The 23131-nt window shown below is 33.4% G+C and overlaps 3 protein-coding genes across 4 annotated transcripts; all 3 read right to left on the bottom strand.

Annotated features, from left to right (window-relative positions):
- Positions 1–2755: 2755 nt before the first annotated feature.
- LOC132639770 (uncharacterized) lies at positions 2756–4304 on the bottom strand. Its single transcript, XM_060356192.1, has 3 exons — positions 3996–4304; positions 3857–3874; positions 2756–3814 (listed from the first exon to the last, which is right to left on the bottom strand). Exons 1-3 carry the CDS (start codon positions 4302–4304, stop codon positions 2756–2758), a joined length of 1386 nt encoding a protein of 461 aa, XP_060212175.1.
- Positions 4305–4472: 168 nt separating this feature from the next.
- On the bottom strand, positions 4473–7429 carry LOC132639769 (uncharacterized). Its single transcript, XM_060356191.1, has 3 exons — positions 7366–7429; positions 6401–6536; positions 4473–5217 (listed from the first exon to the last, which is right to left on the bottom strand). Exons 1-3 carry the CDS (start codon positions 7427–7429, stop codon positions 4473–4475), a joined length of 945 nt encoding a protein of 314 aa, XP_060212174.1.
- Positions 7430–13541: 6112 nt separating this feature from the next.
- LOC132641490 (uncharacterized) lies at positions 13542–21987 on the bottom strand. 2 transcript variants are annotated; one of them, XM_060358505.1, is made up of 6 exons: positions 21518–21987; positions 20650–21000; positions 16860–17181; positions 15725–15999; positions 14625–14916; positions 13542–13816 (listed from the first exon to the last, which is right to left on the bottom strand). In XM_060358505.1, exons 1-6 carry the CDS (start codon positions 21755–21757, stop codon positions 13779–13781), a joined length of 1518 nt encoding a protein of 505 aa, XP_060214488.1. In that variant the 5' UTR covers positions 21758–21987; the 3' UTR covers positions 13542–13778. The 2 variants fall into 2 exon arrangements, with proteins under 2 accessions (XP_060214488.1, XP_060214489.1); XM_060358506.1 differs by having other exon boundaries at positions 20650–20714; positions 21518–21644.
- Positions 21988–23131: the final 1144 nt, after the last annotated feature.

The raw sequence follows: 23131 nt of genomic DNA, 5'->3' as shown, positions 1-23131 counted from the left end.
TTATATTCTTTTTTATTTTTAATCTAATAAATACAATCTCAATTAAAAAGAATCGACCCGATCCAAAACTCATATGCAGATATTAAATTACCAAAAGGGTGAATAGAGTTGAAAAAAAATTATCACAAGATTATTAATTCCCATGCAAATAATAATAACTATTACTCCGCATAATTCAATTTCCTACTATCCAATAACATGTAACACTTCTCAATATATATTGGAAAAAAGGGCCAATAAAATTCACACATTTTGGGCTTGAGAGCCCCTAGAGAGAAGGACTGTATATTTAGTGAAGGATTGATTTTGTTTCCTGAATATTTTAATATTTGCATGAGTTTTGCATCGGGTCGATTCTTTTTTAATTGAGTTTGTATCTATTAGATTAAAAAATTTAAAAAAAGTATAACAATATTACCCATCGGAAGTTCAATTTTTCTGTAGGTGCGATTTTTGTGGTAGGAAGCTAAAAGTTGTGTGACTTTTGTGTTAAAAACATAGTTAAGTAACTCTAGTGAAAAAAAGTGATAGTTATGTGACTTTTGTGTTAGAAGACATAGTTAAGAAACTTTGGTGAAACAAAGTGATAATTATGTGACTTTTGTGTTAGAAAATATAGTTAAGTGACTTTGGTGAAAAAAAGTGATAGTTTAGTGACCATTCATGAAATTTACCCTGTCTTCGTCTAATGTTACTGTAAAAAAGACTATTAGTGAAAACATTGGAACATCTAAGATAACGAGGTGTCACCATAGAGAAAATGACTGCTCCCGTACCAGTATCACTTAGAAATTGATTTCATCGCCGAAGGGAAAATCTGTTGCTAGGTGCCACTTGTTATATTCTGTGAAAATGGATCCAGATGGAAAATTTGATTGGATGATGGCTCGACTATTGCCAAAGGTACACTCAAATTTATGACCTTGATTAGAGTGAAAGATTCTCTTCGGTTGCTGACAATTAACAACAGGCATCATTGACCGCTTGGTCAGCTCGATATAAACAGAGCTTATGTGTATGATGAACTTGCCGAGGAGGTATACATGGAGCAACAATTAGAGTTTGTTTCTCAGGGCAAGCTTGGTATGCCATCTAAAATGGTTACCATATGGTAAATAATCCTCGTTGGCATAGTTTCGGAGGTTCAGCTGTTTGGTCCAGTCCAACAGTTTAGGATGACTTGAAGTGAAGCAGATCGTTCAGTTTCTTTCATAATGGTTTTCATGATAAATGTACTAAACTCAACTCAAGCAGTATTTGTTTAACCACCTTGAGGCCAAAGAATGGGGGAAAAAACAAAGTACCTTATTGGAATTGAGGTAGCATAGTCCAAGATAAACAATGTCATCTTACAGTGGAAGTACACATTGGACATATTAGAGGAAACAAATCCAGGGGAACCCATAGGAAAACCCTGAATCCTGATAGATTTCAAAAGCGTTGTGCGTACTCTTTTTATTAGCTCCATAGGCAACATAGCATAGCACTGTGAATCTCTTCTGCTTCCTTCATATATACCTTTCAAATGCAGTTCAAACATCACGATTCCATATTAGCAATTCTATTACCAGAATTAGATTAGGTGATCTAGTGACAGTTATTTGACTGGAAAGAAAGTCTAATATCCTAGAACAACTTTTTAAGAACAAACCTGGTTATCTACACCTCCAACTTTTTATTTTGGTACACGGGATGGAAATGAGAAAGTCCTCCACTTTGATTGCCTTTTGCCATCAAGCCACCCCACTTGGGAGAAACTGAATGTTTTACCCCATTGCTTAGCTCCACCACCTAAGTACACTACATCATATTCATTCATAAGGCATCCTACTATTCATGTTGCAGGCAACAATTACTACTGCCTTAACAGATTCTGCAAAAAGTGGATATCTGTTGTTTTCATTGAATCGCAAGACGGTGCAAAGCTAATGCAATTTTTTTTTTTTTTTTGGATGAAGTAAGTGGTATTAATCAAAGGCATCAAGAAGATGCAATAATTACAAGATATAGCATTTGAGCTTACAAAAAGAAGACTGGCTGGTTGTACAACAAATATCTAAGCCAGAACTAATGAGCTAGTAAAATCCAAAAGTTGATCTGCATTACCTACAGGGACCAATTTGGTCCAACTAAACAAATTGGCAATACACCTTGCTTTCAAAAGACCTAAAGGTGTTGACACCCCCTGAAAACATCTCCTATTCCTTTCTAACCAGATACACCAAAATATACAAGCTGATACCATGTTCCAGATTTTCTTGATGGCTTTGTCAACTTTCCATAGATTCCAGCTCTCATAAGCTTCCTTTATTGAGAGAGGAATGGTCCAATTAAGACCAAAGAGGCACAAAAACAGATTCCAGATTTCTGAGGCCACTTCACAGTGGAGGAAAAGATGCCTGGTAGTTTCAACCTCCTTTCTGCACATATGGCATCTGCTTGGAAGCTGAGTGTTCCTTTTCATCAGGTTGCCTTGAGTAAGACAAGCCTCATATAGAGCTGTCCAAGTGAAACATATGACTTTAAGAGGTAGTTTTGTTCTCCAAATGAGTTTCCAGGGCCAATTGTCTATGAATGGATTTCTAGAGCACATTTGATGGTATCCTTCCTTGACTGTGTAGATTCCCCCACTCTGTTGTCCCCATTTGAGTTTGTCAGCTGCCTGGGGATTGATGAAACATTGTTGAAGTCTCGAAAAAAGATCTAGCAACTCATTCACTTCCCAATCATACATGTTTCTTCTGAAAGACAGGTCTCAAATGTTCCCTTCTCTGTTAGCAGCGATTACAGAGTTGGGATCTTGAGCTATTCTGAACAAATTTGGAAAGTCATCCTGAAGGATGGTACTTCCAACCCATTTGTCCTTCCAGAATCTTAAGAGTGAGCCATTGCCCACTTCAAAATGAGTCTGTTGAACAAAGGTGTCCCACAATCTTCTAATACCCTTCCAGACACCCACTCCATAAGGAAGAGTAGAGGCCTTTGTGCACCAGTGATCCAATATTCCATGTTTAGCTATCACAACATCTTTCCATAACCCTGCATCCTCCAGATTGAATCTCCAAAGCCACTTCATCATCATGCTTTTGTTATGAGCTGCAAGGTCCTTGATACCAAGACCTCCTTGAAATTTTGGTAGACTCTCCTTCTCCCACTTGACGAGATGGTATTTGTGGTCCTCACTGTTGCCTTCCCAAAGAAAATCTCTCCTTAACTTGTCAATTTGCTCCAGAACACCAGTTGGGATTTGAAACAGTGCCATATAGTAAGTAGGTAAGCTGTCGAGAACACTGTTGATTAGTGTCAGCCTGCCACCAAATGAAAGATATTGCATTTGCCATGTTGCCAATTTCTTTTCGAACTTTTCAATGATTCCTGTCCAGATTTCAGTAGATTTGTATTTAGCACCCAAAGGAAGACCCAAGTAAGTGGAAGGAAATGATCCAATCTTGCAGCCCATGATATCTGCTAGCTCTTCCATATTTGGTACCTCATTGACAGGATAAATGGTGCTCTTAAGCATGTTCATATGCAGACCTGAAATAGCTTCAAAAATAAATAAGGTTCGGTTAAGCTTTGTCACTTGTGATCTCTCAGCACCACAAAAGATCAAAGTATCATCTGCATATAACAGGTGAGAGACATCAATTTGAGGTCCTGGGTTCCTTCCTATCTTAAATGGCACAATCCATTGCAAATGGCTAGCTGTCTGCAACATTTTGCTAAGTCCTTCCATTGCCAAAATGTACAAAAAGGGTGCGATCGGATCACCTTGCCTGATGCCTCTCTGAGGGAAAAGAACCCCACAGGTCCCCTGTTAACCAAAATGGAATATTTGACAGTAGAGATGCTATACTTTATCCACCTTATCCACCTGTTTCCAAAGCCCATATGACTCAGAATGTTAAGCACATATGACCAGCTCACTTTGTCGAAAGCCTTCTCTATGTCTAGCCTGAATAGCAACCCTGGTTCTCCACTCTTTAATCTCCAACCTCATTAGCAATGAGTGATGCATCTGTGATTTGCCTTCCCCTAACAAAAGCATTCTGACTCCCCGACACCAATTTCCCGATCACTGTTTTGAGTCTTTCTGCAAGTAACTTTGAAGCAATTTTGTAGACACTACTAATTAGACTGATTGGTCTGTAATCCTTGAGTTCGATTGCCCCTTTCTTCTTAGGAATCAAGGAAATGAAGGAAGCATTGATGCATTTGACCATGTGACAGTGGTGATGGAAGTGCTTCAAGGCATTGATAATCTCATTTTTGATGACCTCCCAAGCATGTTGAAAAAAGGCCATAGTAAAGCCATCCAGCCCTGGTGCCTTATCTAGAACACAATTTTTAATGACTGAATGAATCTCATCTTCTTCAAACTCCCTTTCCAGCCAGATCTTTTCTTCTTGAGAGATTCTAGCTAGATTATCAAATCTAACCGACGGTCTCCAAGGTTCATTCTCTGTATACAACTATTGATAGAAGCTCAAAATCTCCTCTTTGATTTCTTCTTTGTCTTCAGTAGTGGACCCCCTTACTTGTAGCTTATCAATGCAGTTATACCTTCTATGTGCATCAGCCATGTTTTGGAAAAACTTTGTGTTTCTATCCCCATCCCTGAGCCATAGACATCTTGACTTTTGTCTCCAAGATATCTCTTCAATCCTTGCTACTTCTTCTATCTGGGCCTGCAAATTAAGCAATTGAATCTTTTCATCTTGCATAAGGATTTTGCCTTCAGTAGATTGCTCCAGTCTTGAAAGTTCATTTAGAGCCTTGCTTCTTTGGTCTTCCAACTTCCCAAATACCTCTGTGTTCCAATTGGAGATATCCTTTTTCAAAAGTTTAAGCTTCTGTGTTAGAATGAAATCAGGACTACCCACAACCTCATAACTATTCCACCAAGCTTTTACACAATCAAGAAACCCCTCTGTCTGCAGCCACATATTTTCAAACTTGAAGTAAGATGTGCTAGAGTCCCAGTCCCCACACTCCAACATCAAAGGCTTATGATCAGATTCCACTCTAGGGAGAGCTTTCTGTTTTATAGCCTTAAAACAGTCATTCCAATCAGGAGAAATCAAGAATCTGTCTAATCGTGATGCCTGCAATTGTTCAGTTCCCCTAGACCAAGTGTATTGAGCTCCCAGAAGAGGCAAATCCATGAGACCCAAATCTAGTATAGTATCTGAGAAAGTTTTCATGGCACTTGTCCTTCTGTGACAATTAAATTTCTCATAATCAAATTTACACACATTAAAGTCTCCTCCCAACACCCAATAACCATCCCAGGTGCCCCTTATAGAAGCTAGTTTTGACTGGGCTAACCAAGTATTCACCCAATTTTACCTCCAAAAGAACAGATAAAATTCGGATTATTTCCATGAGTACCTCCAAAGGGAATTGCAGAAACTCAAAAGGGGTCATATGGAAACTTACAAGAAAGGGAAAGCTTATTTTGTTCAATTTAAACAAGAAATCTCACTAAATAGTTTACATTAGAAGGAATACAAAAGAAAGGCAGTAACTTTTTAACCTACTCTTAGTTATGTTTTGCCTTTCTGAACTTTTCCCCTTGTTTGGATGGTTGTTTCCCGTGGTTCTTTATTCTATTGTTATCTATGAAACCATGTTTGTTGCCATTGTTTCCTAAAATTATGTTGTATGGTGTTGTAAACCCGTTGTAATTCCGTGGTTATATAACCATGAAAAAGACCAATTTTTGATAACTACATATTTGGTGATTTTTGCGTGGTTACGTATTTTACTTCCCCAGTATACCCCCACCCCACCCACCCACCTCCCTCACACCCAAACCCACCCACCGCCACCCACCCCACCACCATCAGCCTGCCACCTACCACCCACCCCCACCCCCACCCCCACCAACCCACCCTCCGTCACCTACCCTCACCATACTACCCACTAGCCCTCACCACCACCCCCACAACCACCCACCCCCTCCATCACACCCAAACTCACCCATCCCACCTCACCAACCCCCAGCCTTTGCCACCCACCCCCACCACCCCCACCCTCACGGCCACCCACCCCTCCACCACCCCCATCACCCACCTACTTATTTTTTTAAAGTTCCTATTTTATCCTTTACCTTAGTTTTATTAATATATATAACTAGTTTGAAATTAAGAGTTAAGAGTATTTTAGTAAACTTACATGTTATTATGCAATATATAGTCAAACCAAACAATAAAAATGTAATTAAACCACAACAAACGATACAGTCTATCCAAACATTGTATTCATTAATACAGTACAGTACAATACAATACTATACATTATGAAACCATGGGTAAGCACCATCCAAACAGAGTTAACTTCCATGCTCAAATTTAGATCACCAAATGCAACAACTCAAAATCAAAGTAACCATTTTTACATTTCTTGATCAAATAGCAAAACATCTAATCCTAAAAGAACTTTCATAAATTTGAGCATTGTAAAAACCCAGAAAGAAGCACAGTTATAAAACCCCCAAGACTGAAAATGAAGCAAATTTAAAGGAAAAAGCAAACCTGAAGATGGTAGAAAATCATATTGAACAAACTGACAATAATTGTAGCATTCTTGAAAAAGGAAGGTTCTTGATTCAATAGTGCTGTTTTCTGAATCAAAGTTTCTATAATTAACTCATTTGGGATCTTAAACTTTGTCAAAGAAAATTAGTTTAGAGAAAATAATTCTTTACCGTATTGTCTGTCCTATGTTTCCATTACCGTTAGCAAATGTTTTGTATTTGGCCTTGTCATTAAAGATCTTTAGTGGAAACCTGATGGTCAAGTTGCTCAAAATCTTTTAAAAAAAAGGTCCAAAATTATCTCTCAAATATTTTATAATTTCAATATTTTCACATTTGATTGGTCAATATTTTTAAAAAAATAAGCTTGTAAAATGAGGAAAGGTTATCTCTAGTGTAAGTACGAACAAGAAGTTGCATAGGTAACATTTTATTATTTTATATATATATATATATATATATATATATATATATATATATATATATATATATATATATATATATATATATATATAGCACTCTACATTAATTTTCATCACCCTCCAACACATTTCACTCTTATCGTTGTCCTTCACAAGAAAGTGAAACACGCACTTTGTCACGTACGCATTTAAGGAAATTCTACGTATTGAGATCTTTATGTGCATTTGTTTTTTTAATGTTTCAACCACTTAATAGGTCTAAATACATCTAAATGATTAAGATCTGAAATTAAGATGTTCATTTAAAAGATTTCTACAAAGATGGTAGTTCCTCAAATTCATTCATTCACCGCTAACATCATCGTCTACCATTATTAATTACAATTGTCGTCACCCACCACTCACAATCACCATCCCCAGCTATAACCACCACTAACCACCATTTACAATCATCAGTACCAACCACCATTACCACAACAAACACCAATCACTATCGACAATCATCACCATTAATCACTTTTGTATATCGCCACCCACCGTCATAATCCACCACCGCCATTATATATCACTATCATCCACTACAATATTAGCCGCTAGCACCAACCACCGCCATTAATCACTACTTCCAGTCACCATCAACACCAACTTACACAACACCACCATTAGCTAACGCCATCATAATTGACACTCACAACAAACAACCTATCTAACCATCACCACCACGAACTAACATATAATTTATTTATTTTATTTTATGATCTAGTGGTAGATTAATTTAATATTTTATTAAATTTTACATATATTAATTTTAAGATAAAGGCAAATCTTATACATTCAGATGTTCAGAAAACAAACAATCTAAATTATTTTGCATTCATATTTTAATACATCATCTTAATATTCAGATGTGTATTCAAATTCAGGCATTTAATCTTAAGATACATCTTAATATTTAGGCCTGTTTGGACATAATATGAAATTAGATTGATTTGAAGTGGATGTCTCTTTTTGGACATGCAATTTGAATTTCTCAAGATGCATTTTTTCTCATTAACATGAAAACCTCGCAAGTTGTGAAAACTATCAAAACTTCCCCAATTGCTATACGATCTTACCAAATGAGCAAATCACAATTCATAACAAAGCTAATACACTACTAGAAGGCATTTCTAAAAAGTACAACATCTATTGATGAAATTTTAGTTCAATAAAAAAGAAAGTTGAACATGAGTTGTAGTGTAGCTACTCTTTAATCTAACCCTCCCATATGATATGGACAATCTCTTCACGTCGAGCATACACTTTTGATCAGATGACTGAGAAGACGAACCAACATTGTTACTTTGAGTCAAATATTTTGAAAAAACTATTGTTATGTTGGATAATTAGTTACAACTTACAACTATGTACAAAAATAATAATTAAGGGGTTCTATTACGTCATATGGTGTAGAAATCTCTAATTTGAGATTTAGGCTTAGTGGACTTGTAACAGAAAAGGGGAAACTTTGTTCAAATAGCCGATTGGTAATAGTCTCTTACTGTGGTCAAATCATAAACTTTACCGTCGCTGGGAACTCCTATACACATTTTCAAGAGTTTGCGTATCTGCCATGACAGCCACAATGTAACCAAATTAATTTCGGAAGCTTTTGATGTGGAAATTATTGTTAGAGATCGTGTTAGGTCAGGGGCAGAGTCGCGGTGCCATACGTTACGGGTTCGGAAGAGTTCAATAACTTTAGGCTATGTATTTGTAGTAAGAAGTTCACTCAACATGTATAAATAATTTATCCATTATTCAAAAATAAAAAGAGTGTGATTCGAAACTCATAAAGTTAAAATCTTGAATTCTTATCTATATTAGATTCCATTACTTCAATAATGGGTCCTGTACCTGCAAAAGATTACTAGTGAAAATAATGTACACTTATATTTATCAATCCAATTGTCAATTTCAGGCACTTCTCTCTGCGCCTCCAGCATTACACTTTGCTGTAAGATTTTTTATCTACTATGTATACATGGTTTATGTTTGTAAGACGTTTTTATTAAATAAAAGATTAGTTGTAAGTTATTGCTTTTGTGAGCTGTGGTAGTTGAACTATCCATCCTGGAATTGGCTATTACCTTCGTCATAAAACGGCTAGTATTACGTAATCTATATATAATATAAAGCTAGGAATAGACAATCCTATGTGGCACATCTCAATGGTCTCCATTGACATTTATCTTTTTTCTCCCTTTTTTGATATTTTCTCCATCATTTTTATCATTAACTATATTTAAAAGCCCATATAAAGACAATTAAAAAAAAAGGAATTGTAGCAATAAATTAAGAAGATGAAGAGACAACAGCATGAGCATTACATACGAAATGAATATTAACTTGTAAAAGCAATAAACATATGTATTAAATGTTTAATCAATGACCTCATTTTTCTGATATTTTTTATAATTAATGATCAACATTCACAATGTTAATATAGCAGAATACGTTCAACATGATATAATGCAACCATAAAGAAATTACTTTTCCAATAATAGTTTTCAACCTCTCATATTCCTTCTTTATGGAAATGCCTGGAGTCTTCCTTTATTTTTTAGTATTAACTCCGTTATTTGCTCCCTCACTTGTAACTTATATCGCATTTAAATTCATTAAACCTCTTTAATTATCAAATACTACATTTAAATATGAAGATAAAGAACAAGTGTAGACAACTCTATGTTGATTAGGAACTGCCTTGCGTTTTTCTCCCTACACATATTTTATACTTTAATGTCATTATACTATGTTCATCCTTTTTAACTTTTTCTTATTTTCAGACATCAAATTTTCCCCAGTCTAATGAATATGAAGGTTGGATGTTTCTGAGATGAGAATGTAAGCAAAGAATTATTTTCTATGAAAATACTAATTATTTTTATTTAACTTTGTAAGCTTTTTCTAGCGAGGCTATTCAACTCTTAGTCTCTTCACCTTATGATATTCTAATATTTTGTTGCTATTTTGGATTTGGTATACTATAACTCCCGTTTGTTCATAGAATTTTCACTCTTTTTTTTAAGTAATTCAAAATAATGTTTAGTATATAATATTAGGTTCATTGTTTAAAATTTTCTTTGAAGGCAAAGAGCAATTAAAAAAAAAATCAAGCAATGCTTCGAGTAAATCCTGAGGTCATGGAGACAAACCTTTTCTAAAGTCGGCTGAAGAATATAATCAAACGGATGAATATAGTAATCAAGCCGCTAAATCATGTAGAAGAAAATTATGTAGAGATGGACTCCATTTTCTTTGTAAGATATTTTTTCAAGTCTTTTTTTAATTTGATTTTTCCCTGTTTAGGTTTTTACTATAAGAACATAAACCACATTGGTTATTCTCCTATCCTTTGTAAGTTTGTACAGTTTCTCAAAGCAGTAGTTTCCTTTGATTAATCCTGAAAGCTAACATTAGTACAAAACTATATAGAATATTATTTTCCAAAGCTATTATGTATAATATTGTTGTTTCTTAACTTATAGTATGTATTTGAATGTGATAAACATGTCATAAAACTAAAAAAATATAAGATAAACATGTCACAAAACTAAAAAAATATAAGATAAACATGTCACAAAACTATATAGAATATTATTTTCCAAAGCTATTATGTATAATATTGTTGATTCTTAATTAATAGTATAATATGTAGATTGTAGTCTGTCAGCTATTATATATGAATGTGATAAACAGGTCATAAAACTAAAAAAATAAAAAATAAAAAAATTTATGATCTTAAATATGCGATGAATTTTTTATTGGGTTAAAATCATGTCATTAAAAGTAAAATAAAAAATTTAAACTAAATCATATTTATCTCAAACGTTTTTAATGACATCCAATATTACAAAAGAAAAAAAACGAAGCATTGACACCAATATGAATTTAAAGTAAAAATCCTATTTAATTGGATCGAAACACTAAAAAGAATCTTTAGAATATTTTTAGAGCTAAAATATTTAAAAATTTGTTTTGTGAATTTAACGAGATATTTTTATGACTGCGCGAAGCGCGGACAAATGCACTAGTGATTTAAGAAAAGAGACATCATTTATCAATTGGGAAGCAAACATATAATGTGTCAAATCCAAACAGAACAACGTTACTTATCTCAATTAGGGGTGTACAAACTAAACCGACAAACCGCACCAAACTGATAAATCGAGTCAAATCGAGAAAAAAACCCGACTAGTGGTTTGGTTTGACTTGGTTTGGTGTTGAAAAAAAAAACCCGACCATAATTGGTTTGGTTTGGTTTTAGCTAAAAAAAGTCAAACCGAACCAAACGAACCCGACATTACATTTATTCAATTTTTAAAATATTTATTTGTAATGTAATTTATAAATATTTCTTAAATTTTTTCGTAGTTTTTAATCTATTATCATATTATTAAAGCTTGAACTTAGAATTTTGAATGCGAATAATTTTTATATCCTATGGATGTTAGTAACTCATATAAAGTCTAAACCAAAACCAAGTCAACACTAATACTAACAAAAGAAATTCAATTTACCACTAGGAATGACAATAATGTTGGATATCTATTCTTTAGTTTTGCATAATTGGTTTAGAGAGTAAAAATACATAACTTAAGTTTTTTTTTTCGTGTCATGTAAATAATACTTATTAGCCGTACTTATTTTAGTATGACTTAGTATTTTTAGATTATGGTCATTTTCTTTATGGTTTATTAATTAGCAATATTTATTTTAACCGATTTTATTATCTTTTGTTGAATATTTTAATACAACGTCATCACTCTTCTCACATTTTGTGTTATTTTCTTATGAAACACCTTAATTACATAGTTGTATCTTACTAGGACTAAAGAAATATTTGAAGTAAAAGTTATATGTTTTGTATCAAGAATATTCCGGAAAAAAAAAAACCCGAATAACCCGAGAAAACCGAATAACCCGAGACAACCCGAGATTGAAAAACCTGAATCTTATTGGTTTGGTTTGGTGTATAAATTTAAAAACCCGACGCAATGGGGCAATTCGCAGAATTGCCCTTCTTTTGGGGTGGTCTTTAAATTTTGCCCCTCATATTTAAAATCTTTAAATTTTGCCCTTCGCTAAATCTCATGTGTTTCAGGTTCGAACCCCCACACAGTCAAAATTTAAAAAAAAAAATCGCAAGGCAGAGTTTAAATTTCGCTATGCCCTATCGGCATACACTTGTGAAGGAATTAGCAAAGTTATGCCGGACCCGGCATACTTATGCCTTATGGGCAGACTTGGCATCAATATGCCGGTTCCTGATAATTCCTTCACAAGTTTATGTCGGATCCGGCATAAAAGTTTGCCCATTAAAAGTATGCCCCCATCGGCATAAACTTGTTAAGGAATTACCAAACTTATGCCGATGGGGCATACTTATGCCTTATGGGCAAACTTTGCCTTGAAGCATATATATGTATTTTTTTTTTAACTTCTCAAGGTAAACCTTTAGTAATGCCTTAACTAAGAGTGTGCCCATAAAACATAACTAAAAGTATGCCGCATAAGGCATAAGTTTTCCTTAAGGCATAACTAAAAGTTTGCCTTATAAGGCAAAGTTTAAATTTTGTATGCCCCCTCCGGCAGACTTTTAGTTATGTTTAACTAAAAGTCTGCTGGAAGGGGCAGACTTTGCCTTGAGGGGCAAACTTTTAGTTATGCCGGATCCGGCATAACTTTAACTTTTTCTTAAAGATTGTATGTTGGATCCGGCATACACTCCCCCAGTCCTGCCTTGCGAAATTATTTTTTTATTTTATGCCTGAGCGAGGGTTCGAACCCAGAACTTCATCTATTCGCCCATCTTTCCAAGCAAAGAGCAAAATTTAAAGACCACAAATATGAATGGCAAAATTTAAAAACCACAAATTTGAGGGGCAAAATTTAAAGACCACCCCAAACGAAGGGCAATCCGCGCAAAAAAATGATTTGATTTGGTGTTTAAAAAATCTAAACCAACCCAGTCCATGTACACCCCTAATCTCAATTGAGTTTGACGTTAATACACTGATAGTGTATAAAAAAAATCACACGGTCAGCTAACTCTTAAAAATAATTGCATGAACCATCTAAAGTGAAATATAGGCATGTTACTTGTTATTTACAAGTTTAAAATATTATAAGATAACACACCAGTAAATAGTAATCCACAAGTGACATTTAGGAAGTTTAAAATATTATGATAATGTAAAAATTCTTTACTATATCTCTGTATTTAAATGAAGTCAATCTCAATTATGCTAGGTCCGTTGGTGAAGTTGTTGTGGAACTATTTATTCATGTTGGGTAACACGTTGAGCCTAAAGTATGTACCAGACTAGCAATCAACGTTAGGTGATTTCTTTTTTTTTTTGGCGGGGGGGGGGGGGGCTTTTTTCTCCTTTAGAATAAAAAATAAGCACAACTTCCAGCTTATCCTTTTTAATAGAAAAATTGGAGCACCTCATTCTCAATGGTGCTCAATTTAATTTTCAAAATAACACAACAGAAAACTTCTTGCCACAAAATTAGTTCAAGAAATGTCCTCTGAATAATGAACAAGGAATTCTTCATTTTTCATCATTCCGTGGGATAGTGTATGATATTAACATCCAGAACAGATATTCTAGTAGCTATCATCTTCATTTACTCTCTCAGAACACTCAACCTTATGTACAAATGCTTCATAAACAATGGAGATACTTTTAGATGACGTTCATCTTACTAATACAAAAATCCAGCTACATCCATCTACTGCATCAATCCGTGTACGTGCTCCCCACGTTGGCCTACAATAGCATTCTTGGTGTAGCAAAATCTTTTGCCTCTGATACACCACGAGAACAACTTTAACACATTAGCAAGAACAATGGGAATGCAATCAGCTGAATATACAGAAACAGAATAGATTGATGGGGTCAAAGATGAATTCAACAGTAATTTGCAAAAAATATTCAATCGAACGGTGAAAAAAGAAGGGCCTGACAACACCAATAAGATTAACTTCATTGTGTATGGGATTCAACACAATTCCAATTATGTAGCGGAAGGAATGATGAAGTCGGGCTTAATAAAAAAAAAACAATATCAGTTGGCCACAGAACACAAGCAATACTCTCATCCTAATACTGAAACCACGGATTAATCTTATCATAACCTTCGTAGTAAGTTCCTTAATTGCCTATGGAACATATGTTGCTTGGACTCTTCAAAAATGATGTAGCAACCTGTGTTGCATCCTCAAAAAATGCACTATTTTTGGAGGATCCAACACGCACCCAGTTGCCTTTTGAAGAGTCTGAGCAACATAGGGCTCATTCACATTTGTTAGAGCTTAGAAGGAAATCAAGGGCTGGAAATTGTTGATGCTTTAATCAAGAACAGAGGCATGAATGACTCAACGAGACATTAGTGATTTGGCTAATCCCCCAAAAAAGCTTAAGGATCAATAGCATCAGTGAGTGATAATGCATATTCACAATAATGCTTCTTCATTTCGCTACAGTCTCCATGTAAAAGAACCTCAAGTTATTTTGATAGCTATAAACATGCTGAAACTGAATCATGGACCTAAAGATTCAAACTTCCATGAAATGAAACCAAATTCAAGACAAGTAGAACAGTAGAAGTCTCACCTTTAGATGATGATGGCAAAATAATAACATTCATATTTGCATTGTTGGGAGGAAGCTGCAAACGGAGAGGATAAAGCTTCCCATTCAAAGGACTCCGAGTACACACAGTAATTTCCTCAAGCCCCGTTTCCTCCTCCAATCTCTTCTTTAGATCCTCAACACTATTTCCCTTGAAAGTTATGCAAAGTCCCTCCATTCCCTCTTCAACTTCTCCAAATTCATCTGTGATGTGGTAGTATATAAGCCTTCCATCTCCCAACTTAGGCGGCGAATTAACCAAAGAATCACTTGACTGCCAAAAGAGGAAAAAGGAAAAGAGAGATAATTGAGTACCATGATATAATAATCATTAAATCCACATCAAAATTAACAGGTTCACCCGACACTTCTATATATAGACAATAGCAGATGACAAAATAAGCTTAACTCGTCACTTGAACACCACATGTTAAAAGACTAATACTAATAATCATAAGCCACAAGGGTAAAAAAAATACTCATGTACTATACAAGACTGTTTATGTAACAAATCATCTAGCATTTGTCCATAACCATAAAATGCTCCAAACTAAAGTGCAATGGGGTCTTATTTTAAACCATAGTCAGAAGTTGAGGGATAACTTTTTTCCCAAAATATTTTGGCACATGAACTCCATCCGGTTCACACTGGAGCTCTCTTAGGTGTGGTTTGATTCCCAACAGAGTTATACAGGGATTAATAATCCCTGGATTATTATCCCACAGCCAATATGGGATAGACTTTGGTTAAAAAACTTTATACCAGTATCAGCTACTACACATAACCAAACATCATATAAATGCAATCCCAAACTTTATCCCGGATTACGATCCAAACAATCCCTAACAACCATTCAAAAAATTTATACCAGTATCAGCTAATACTTATCAGGGATTCCAAACAACCCCTTAAAGTCAATAAACAAGTACTGGAAACAATTTGCTAATTCGCAAAATGGTTCCAAAACATAACGGAGACGTAAAATTAAGATACTTCCTAAGTTGCAAATTTGAACCTTTTCTTGCAAAACAAACAAACCATTAAACATAAAGATAAAAAAATTGGACAAATTACGTAGTACCTCTTGTCTAGAAAAGCCGAAAGATTTCGACGAACCAGTAGTACTAGGAGAACTAGATTCCGAAGCAAATGAATCCGAATGATTCACCACCGCAGGCGTTGGCATCGGCACGGGAGAATGTGCCAAGATTTCAACAACATGAACATCCCAAAGTATCCAATCTTGAGTACTAGTCCTATGTGGAATATCATGTGTCACTGAATTTCTCCATGGTGGCAATCCCCCATTACCCCTCAAAAACTGCCCATATCTAGTCCTTAACTTCACTTGTTTACCTGAAAAGTAAATCGAAGTTGTAGAAAATCAAAATTAGTTAGAACTTGGTATTTTTAATTAATGTCTAGCTAGAATTCATAGTCAAACAGGAATGTTGCTGGCTATTTTTATACCGTGGAAATTATATAGCACTTTCAAAGATTTACTCCCTCCAGTTCAAAATGTTTGTCTGGTTTTGACTCGACGCGAAGTTTAAGAAAGCAAATACTCCCTCCGTTCCAAAAAAATTGTCTTGATTTGACTTGACACAGAGTTTAAAAAATAAAAGAAGACTTTTAAAATGTGTGGTCTAAAACAAGACTTAAATATTTGTGTGACCGTAAATCATCTCATAAAATTAAATTATTTATAAATATAGAAATGTGCCAATTTTTTTGGGACAAACTAATAAGGAAAGTAAGATAATTTTTTTGGGACGGAGGGAGTAACACTTAGGCAGGGAAAGGGGTCAAAAATAAAGTTTGCCCTCCGTTACAAGTTGGGGTTATTTATAACCCGCCATTACCGAAGTTAACAAAATTGCATCTCAATTGGATGAAATCCCGCAAATCAACCTCGATTTTCCGATTTCCCTTTTTAACCCGACCGACCGAAATCGGATAATTTTAAATGAAACTGGGGACTTGAGGTCATTTGGGGATCCATCCAATTGAGGGTAATTTTGTTAACTTTTGATAACGGCCGCCGTATAAATAGTAATAAAGTACAAACTTAGTTAATAAAAGAAAGTAAACGGTATTTTTAACTCTTTTCTCTGGTAGAATATACCAAAATGTCATCTTAAAGAGACATTTTTTTTAAAACGGACTAAAAATAAAAGTACCACAAACAAATTGAAATAGAAAGAATAGTCATTTACCTTCTCTAATAGGTTCCCATTCGATAGAAGAATCAAGTCTGTTAGGCAAAGTTTGCAAGACTTTTCTACCGGTCATACCAAGAAGAAAAGGCTGATTTGAAGCAGTAAGATACTTCCCATAACAACTTTTTAAACGTATAACATTGTCTGTCTTTTCAACGAATTCAACGACCCATTTTGCATTCTTTGAAGCACCGTTACGATCTTGTGTTACTGATTCTTCATCTTCATCAGCTGTTAAATATTTATCACGATGACTTTGTAAACGTACTGCTTTTGCTTTGTGAAATAACTCCATTGCTGGTCTTTTTGTTAATGGACTCTGTTCAAACAAAGAAAAAAAAAACAACAAAGATGAAGAATCGGTTTTGACCAAAAACCAAACCCAAACAATTATGTATTAAATCGATTTGGTTCGGTTTGCGGTTTGAATCGATTTTTAATCAAAATGGTAAACACCCTAATGAAAATTATGGGGGAAAAAATAATTTTTTAAGTATTTTTATATTAGGAAGTGATGAAGACTGGTGTGTTAGAAAATTTTCTTGTTGTAATGATGATACACAGTGGGTGACAGCAATGTTTGATGGGTGACACGCTTTAATAAAACAACCGCGTTTATTGTTGACACGTAAGAAAATATAGGATTTTTTGTTTAACCGATTGAAGTTTTTTTCTATATTTAGACATGGTCAAAATTGGACTCATTAAGGAAGAGAAAAAGATGGATTTTATACTTTTCAATTTTCATGTTCGGTTAAATTACTTAAAAGATAATTATAGTTAAATTTTTATGATTATATTGATTGGTGAGAGGAAAAATAGTAAATTTGGCTAACAAAAAATCTACTATAATAGATTGAACTGTATTGGTAGTGTATAACTGTATATATAACTTTAGTTTTTTGTTCTAAAAATAAAATAGCTTCTAGCTACTAGGTTACTTCCTCCTTATGAGTGATAGGGAGTTTGGTTGGGTTCGAGCCCCCGGATCAGGAAATCAATTCGTTGGGCAACACATGATCCGAATTTAATCGAACTCTATGTGGATATCAGCCACCAGACCAGAAATTAAAATTTTAAAAAAATTGATATGGAGTTTAAAAAAAAAAACTTTTCAAATTAGTGGCTTCGAATGATATTGTTATGTATAAATAAAAAATTTAAATTAACCTATTTTTAATATATTTCTTTTAATGAAATAATAAAAAAATAGTATCTAGAGGAAGTATAATTTTCTTTGGATCAACTTTGTCGACATCCATATTTATTTTGTGGACTTGTTGGTCGGTAGTTTGACTTTTTAATACTTGAAAATCTTTCTGGTTTGAAGTGTATGGATCTAGAAATTGAGCCATATCACACGTTTACAATCTAGCATTACGTGAAGAAAAAGTTAAAATTCAGCAAGTGTTATGAAGATACCTACATGATACTTATCTTTTTGGTTATTCTAGTAGAAAGAATCATTGGAATAAAGATTGGTTTATGGAACAAGAATAGGAAAGGGAAAAAAGAGGGTAATCAATTATCAAAAAGGTACGTAGTGTCTTGCTATGAATATTCTTTATTCCAGCCTAAGGCTTCTCAGATAGATCAGAAATGATAGGGCAATAGCAAAAAGGAGGTCAATTTTTTTATCCTTCTCCACAAATTTTTCTTTCCAATATATTTTCAAAAAATTCTTACCTACCCCCAAATTACTTCAAAAGGTTTACTAAAACAAGGGTTAATAGCATTTTTGGTCCCTCAAAATTTTAATTTTTATGATATCCGATTAAGCACATTTGACTTTCAATTTCATTCATTTGCTTGGGAATATTTACAAATTTATCATGATTATTGAATTTTTTTTTACCACTTAATTATCCATGTATTATGTTAAGCTTGTATTATTACTCTATATTTAATAGTAATTTTTTTAAAATAATTTAAATATAACATGTTTCCTACGTAAAGGAACCAAAAACACACATTTCCATCACTTGAAGGTTAAATATACGATCAGATAATATCATGACTAAAATAAAATTTATTAGTAATTAAGGGACCAAAAGTGTGATTCTCGCATAAAACAAGCTATAGCCAATTTCTATCAACAAAATTGCAGGAATCGCCAATCAAGCTAAAATCTTGAAGGGTGAAGTAATATAACATCTTTATAACACCATTTGTAGGCTCTTATATAAAAAGCGCAACTATCTGTATTAACTTCACAACTTTACCTTAAAAGAGTAGAGTACTGGGACGAAAGAAATTTCTTCACTTCTAATTAAAGGTTTCGAATTCGAACACTAAAGATGAAAAAGGTCCTAATAAGAAGGCTTTCGTTTTAAAGAATCCTTCGCCATACGATTACTCGGGCAACTCACTCTCAGATGATTATACAAGAAAATGGTGAATTATTAGAAACATGCCCTGTTCAAGAGGTACTACTCTCAAAAAGTATCATGACTTCAAGGATATAAATAACACCTTGTAGTTGAGTGAAAACGATTGTCGCTCAATTGCAATAGTGACCTAGTAGTTATATGTCAATTAATGGATTTAGTTACCAGTATATGTCAAAAAGAAATTGTTTCTATAGAAGTAAGAATCCCCGTACCAGATGAAAAAGTGTGTTTAATTAGAGCCTCTTTGGCCTAGCGGTTTTGAGGTCAAAAGTGCTTCTTTTTTTTTTTTTTTTTTTTTTTTATGTATGAGGTGTTTGGCCAATTATAAAAACTGCTTTTAAGTAGAAGCAGAAACAGTTTTTCTGTGGTTGCGGAGAAGCAGAAAATTTCTACTTCTTGAAAAAAGCAGAAGCAGAAAATTATTTTTTTCAAGATAAAAATATCCATACCATTAATAAGTATTTACCAGGTATACCCCTCACTAATCCATTTATTTCTAATTAATGATGCTTTATTCTATTTTGAATATTATTTTGGTTGTAGTTTTTTAGTATATTTAAATCATCGTGTTGATATTATATCAATATTTAATATTTTTATTTATCTATGTGTTATTGAAAATTTTAATATGTATTTTTAAATTTTACTTAAATAAAAGTAATAACTAAACTAAACTCTTTCATAATAGATGTTTAAAATAATTTCTCTCTGTAAAATAATTTTGATAGTAAAGTTCATTGATACATGTCCAATTTTGTAATTTAACACTCAAAAGCACTTTTTTTAGAGGAATAACCAAACACAATCTGCTTATTAAAAGTAGTCAAAAACACTTTTCAAATGAATTAACCAAACACAAATTGTTTCTTACCAAAAGTGTTTTTTTAAAAAGCAGTTTTCAACGCTAGGCCAAACAGGTCCTAAGAGACGGAAAAATGGTGAGAGGCTTTTTAATTTCATTTTTTTTCCTCAAAGCTGATTAAAATTGATAGAAAATACAGAGAATTATTAGTATTTTCTTAATTTATTTATTTTAGTCTTGTATATTACTAGCCTGAAATGAATTTTTATTAATTAGAAATATTGTCAATAAAAATTATATATCAGATCCCACATATTTCGAATTAAAGTATAGTTATTATATCATATGTCAGATCCATAATTTTTCACACTATGACTACGTGCCCCAGATACACGTAAGGAAATAAAAAGGACATTTTTCCTACCAGGCAATAAACAATGTATGTATCAAAGTTAGCTAATTCTATAACAATACGTAATATATCTGTTAAATTCTAATCATAATAATGAGTGTAAAAACATTGAATTTTCCCCCAATTTTAAGGAATATTATATAAAACAAAACAATCTGTAGTTGACATGATTAAGAAACATACCTTAGCCATCCTAGGTGAGAAAGAAAAACTTGAATGTATAGACATCGGAGATCCCAAATCCAAACCTGAAAGTTCATCAGAAACCGATGAAAAACTCGAAACCAACTTTAAATAATCCGTCAATGATTCATTTTCAGGTACATCTACAGGTTCAACATTCCACAAAATCCAATTTTTTGTGCTACTACTATAAGGATTATCATATGTCACTTTATTTCTCCATGGTGGTGTCCCTCCATTTGCACGTAAAAAATTTCCTCCAAAAGCCTTTAATTTTACTTGAAATCCATCTCTTATTGGTTCCCACTTAATTCTCACATCCTCTATCTTTTCCGGCAAAGTTTGAAGTACCTGATAAAAGCATAATTAAGTAAATAAAAATAGATTTTATCTAAGTAATAATTTAACGAGAGCAAGCAAAATTCCCGAGTCTAATTTTACAACTACTTGTTATTATAAGAAATAATCTCGTGCTTGGCCCAAAAAAAATTATCGTCACATGTGAGCAGTAGCGAAATCCGAACTTAAAAAAAAAAAAAAGGAAAGGAATCCACGGCTAGAATAACAATATTTTCTCCTATATCGAGAGTATTCAATTATTTATATATAATAATAAAAATTATTTCCGTTCTATTTTCACAGTCAGAACTCACAACTTTAGATTAGAGGCCGAAGTTATTTATCATCTGAGCAACCTTTTTATCATTTTTGCCCTAATTAAGTAGTATAATCTTTTGACAAACGGATTCAATTAAAACCCTTGCCACAACTCCATTCGAGGAGCGTATTGAAAAAATAATTTTTGAAGTAAATAAAAGTATTTAAAATTAAAGAATATAATGATTACCCTAATTTTAACATAGAGTACCTTTTTTCCTGTCATGCCAAGAAGAAACGGCTCATCAGAAGCCGTTAAATACTTGCCGGAAGTAGTTTTCAGTCGTATAAAGTGGCTGTTTCCGTCATCGACAAGTTCAACCAGCCACCGTGCTTTTCTTGATTTTCCGTTTCCACTTTGTCGTATGTTTTCTTGATCATCATCTGCTACTAAGTATTTGTCTAAATGACTTTTTAATCTTACAGCCTTAGCTTTGTAGAAATATTCCATTCAGTGAATGACTATGGAAGTACTAAAGTTGAAGAGGAATAATAATGGATTTAAGCAAAGGGGTTGATCAAATATGGAAGGATTAAATAATTGTTGTGATTGTTACTTATAATATAAGAGGAGAAGAAAAGATGGCTTTTGTTCCATGGTATTTGTATTCTTGCTAAAGTGATGAAGGAAGAGACCAGAGGGACAAGAAGTCCATTTTTTTTATATTATTTTCTTGGGTCTGTGAAGTTAATATGGTCGACTCCTATTCGTTTTAGACTTTTGTATCCATGGCAATTTGTGAATGGTCAAACTTAAATATTATGTTAATTGTCAAATAATACATATAGTATAATATTTAATAAAACGAATCATAATATATTAAGCCATTAATTCCCTCCGGAATTTTAACTTGTAACTTTTAACTTATTGGTGAGGGTTTGATACCCTACCTTGAATCCTCTCCTCGCTTCCCCTTCCCCTCCACCAATTTTTTTTTTTTTGGCTATATATATATATATATTTCCTCTGGTAAAAGAATTACATTGTGGATAGAGATTAACGCAATAAAAGCAAAAATAATAATTTGAGATAAAAAATAAATATGAAAAATTTAGTCAAATTACTGTTTCAATTAATATTTTGTCAAAGGACAAGCAAAAATCAAACATGACAAATAGAGTAATAGGAAGGGAAGTACTTACATTGTGGTGAAATTTTGAAAAACGCCATTGACCAAAATCTAATGTGTTTTGAAAGCCCAACCAGATAACGGAAAAAAAAAATACTAACTGACAGTTTACATTGTAAATTGATTGATTTTCAGGAGGTTACTATTCATTTTTTTCAAATTAATAACTCGTGCTTAATATAAATAGCTACTTATAGTTATATTTTTTGTGATCTGAATGGAAAAAAATATTTTTCACACATCAATTGATATGCTTTACTTGAGCTGGGGTCTTTAGGAATAACATTTCTACCTCCCGAGATAGGGATAAGGTCTGCTTACACTTTACCCTCTCCATATCCCACTTATAAAATTACACAGAGTATGTTGTTGTTGTTGTTACATCAGTTGATAAAATTTGAACTCGAAATTAAAGTATCAATTTACTTATTCAATTAGGTAATTACATTTTTTATGAAGATGGTGGGTAATGCTTAAGCTCCACAAATGGAAAATGATGAAAATGTGAAAAGTGTTATGAAATATTAAATGTGGATGTCCACCACTCTAGAAATAAATTCTCACTTTCACTACACAAATATAATACCTCTTCCATTATCTTCCACCATTTTAATGGTTCTTCCATTATCTCATATTTTGAATGACATGTTTATTGTTACCCTTTTGTATGTCTCTATGCACCACTATAAATAGAG

Source organism: Lycium barbarum, chromosome 5 (assembly GCF_019175385.1).
Source record: "Lycium barbarum isolate Lr01 chromosome 5, ASM1917538v2, whole genome shotgun sequence".
NCBI lineage: Eukaryota > Viridiplantae > Streptophyta > Magnoliopsida > Solanales > Solanaceae > Lycium > Lycium barbarum.
This window is presented reverse-complemented; position numbering and strand designations above follow the sequence as displayed.

Excerpts from the sequence above, each read along its gene's own strand:
- LOC132639770 (XM_060356192.1), bottom strand. The coding sequence starts at position 4,304 with ATGGCCTTTTTTCAACATGCTTGGGAGGTCATCAAAAATGAGATTATC.
- LOC132639769 (XM_060356191.1), bottom strand. The coding sequence starts at position 7,429 with ATGGTGGTTGGTACTGATGATTGTAAATGGTGGTTAGTGGTGGTTATA. Across the intron at positions 6,537-7,365 it reads TATAGCTGGGGATGGTGATT|GTTTGCTTTTTCCTTTAAAT; the intron begins GTGAGTGGTGGG and ends TACCATCTTCAG. Across the intron at positions 5,218-6,400 it reads TTGCTATTTGATCAAGAAAT|AAGGACAAGTGCCATGAAAA; the intron begins GTAAAAATGGTT and ends TAATTGTCACAG.
- LOC132641490 (XM_060358505.1), bottom strand. The coding sequence starts at position 21,757 with ATGGAATATTTCTACAAAGCTAAGGCTGTAAGATTAAAAAGTCATTTA. Across the intron at positions 14,917-15,724 it reads TCGGCTTTTCTAGACAAGAG|TCAAGTGATTCTTTGGTTAA; the intron begins GTACTACGTAAT and ends CTCTTTTGGCAG. Across the intron at positions 13,817-14,624 it reads TTTGCCATCATCATCTAAAG|AGGCAAAAGATTTTGCTACA; the intron begins GTGAGACTTCTA and ends GTGGTGTATCAG.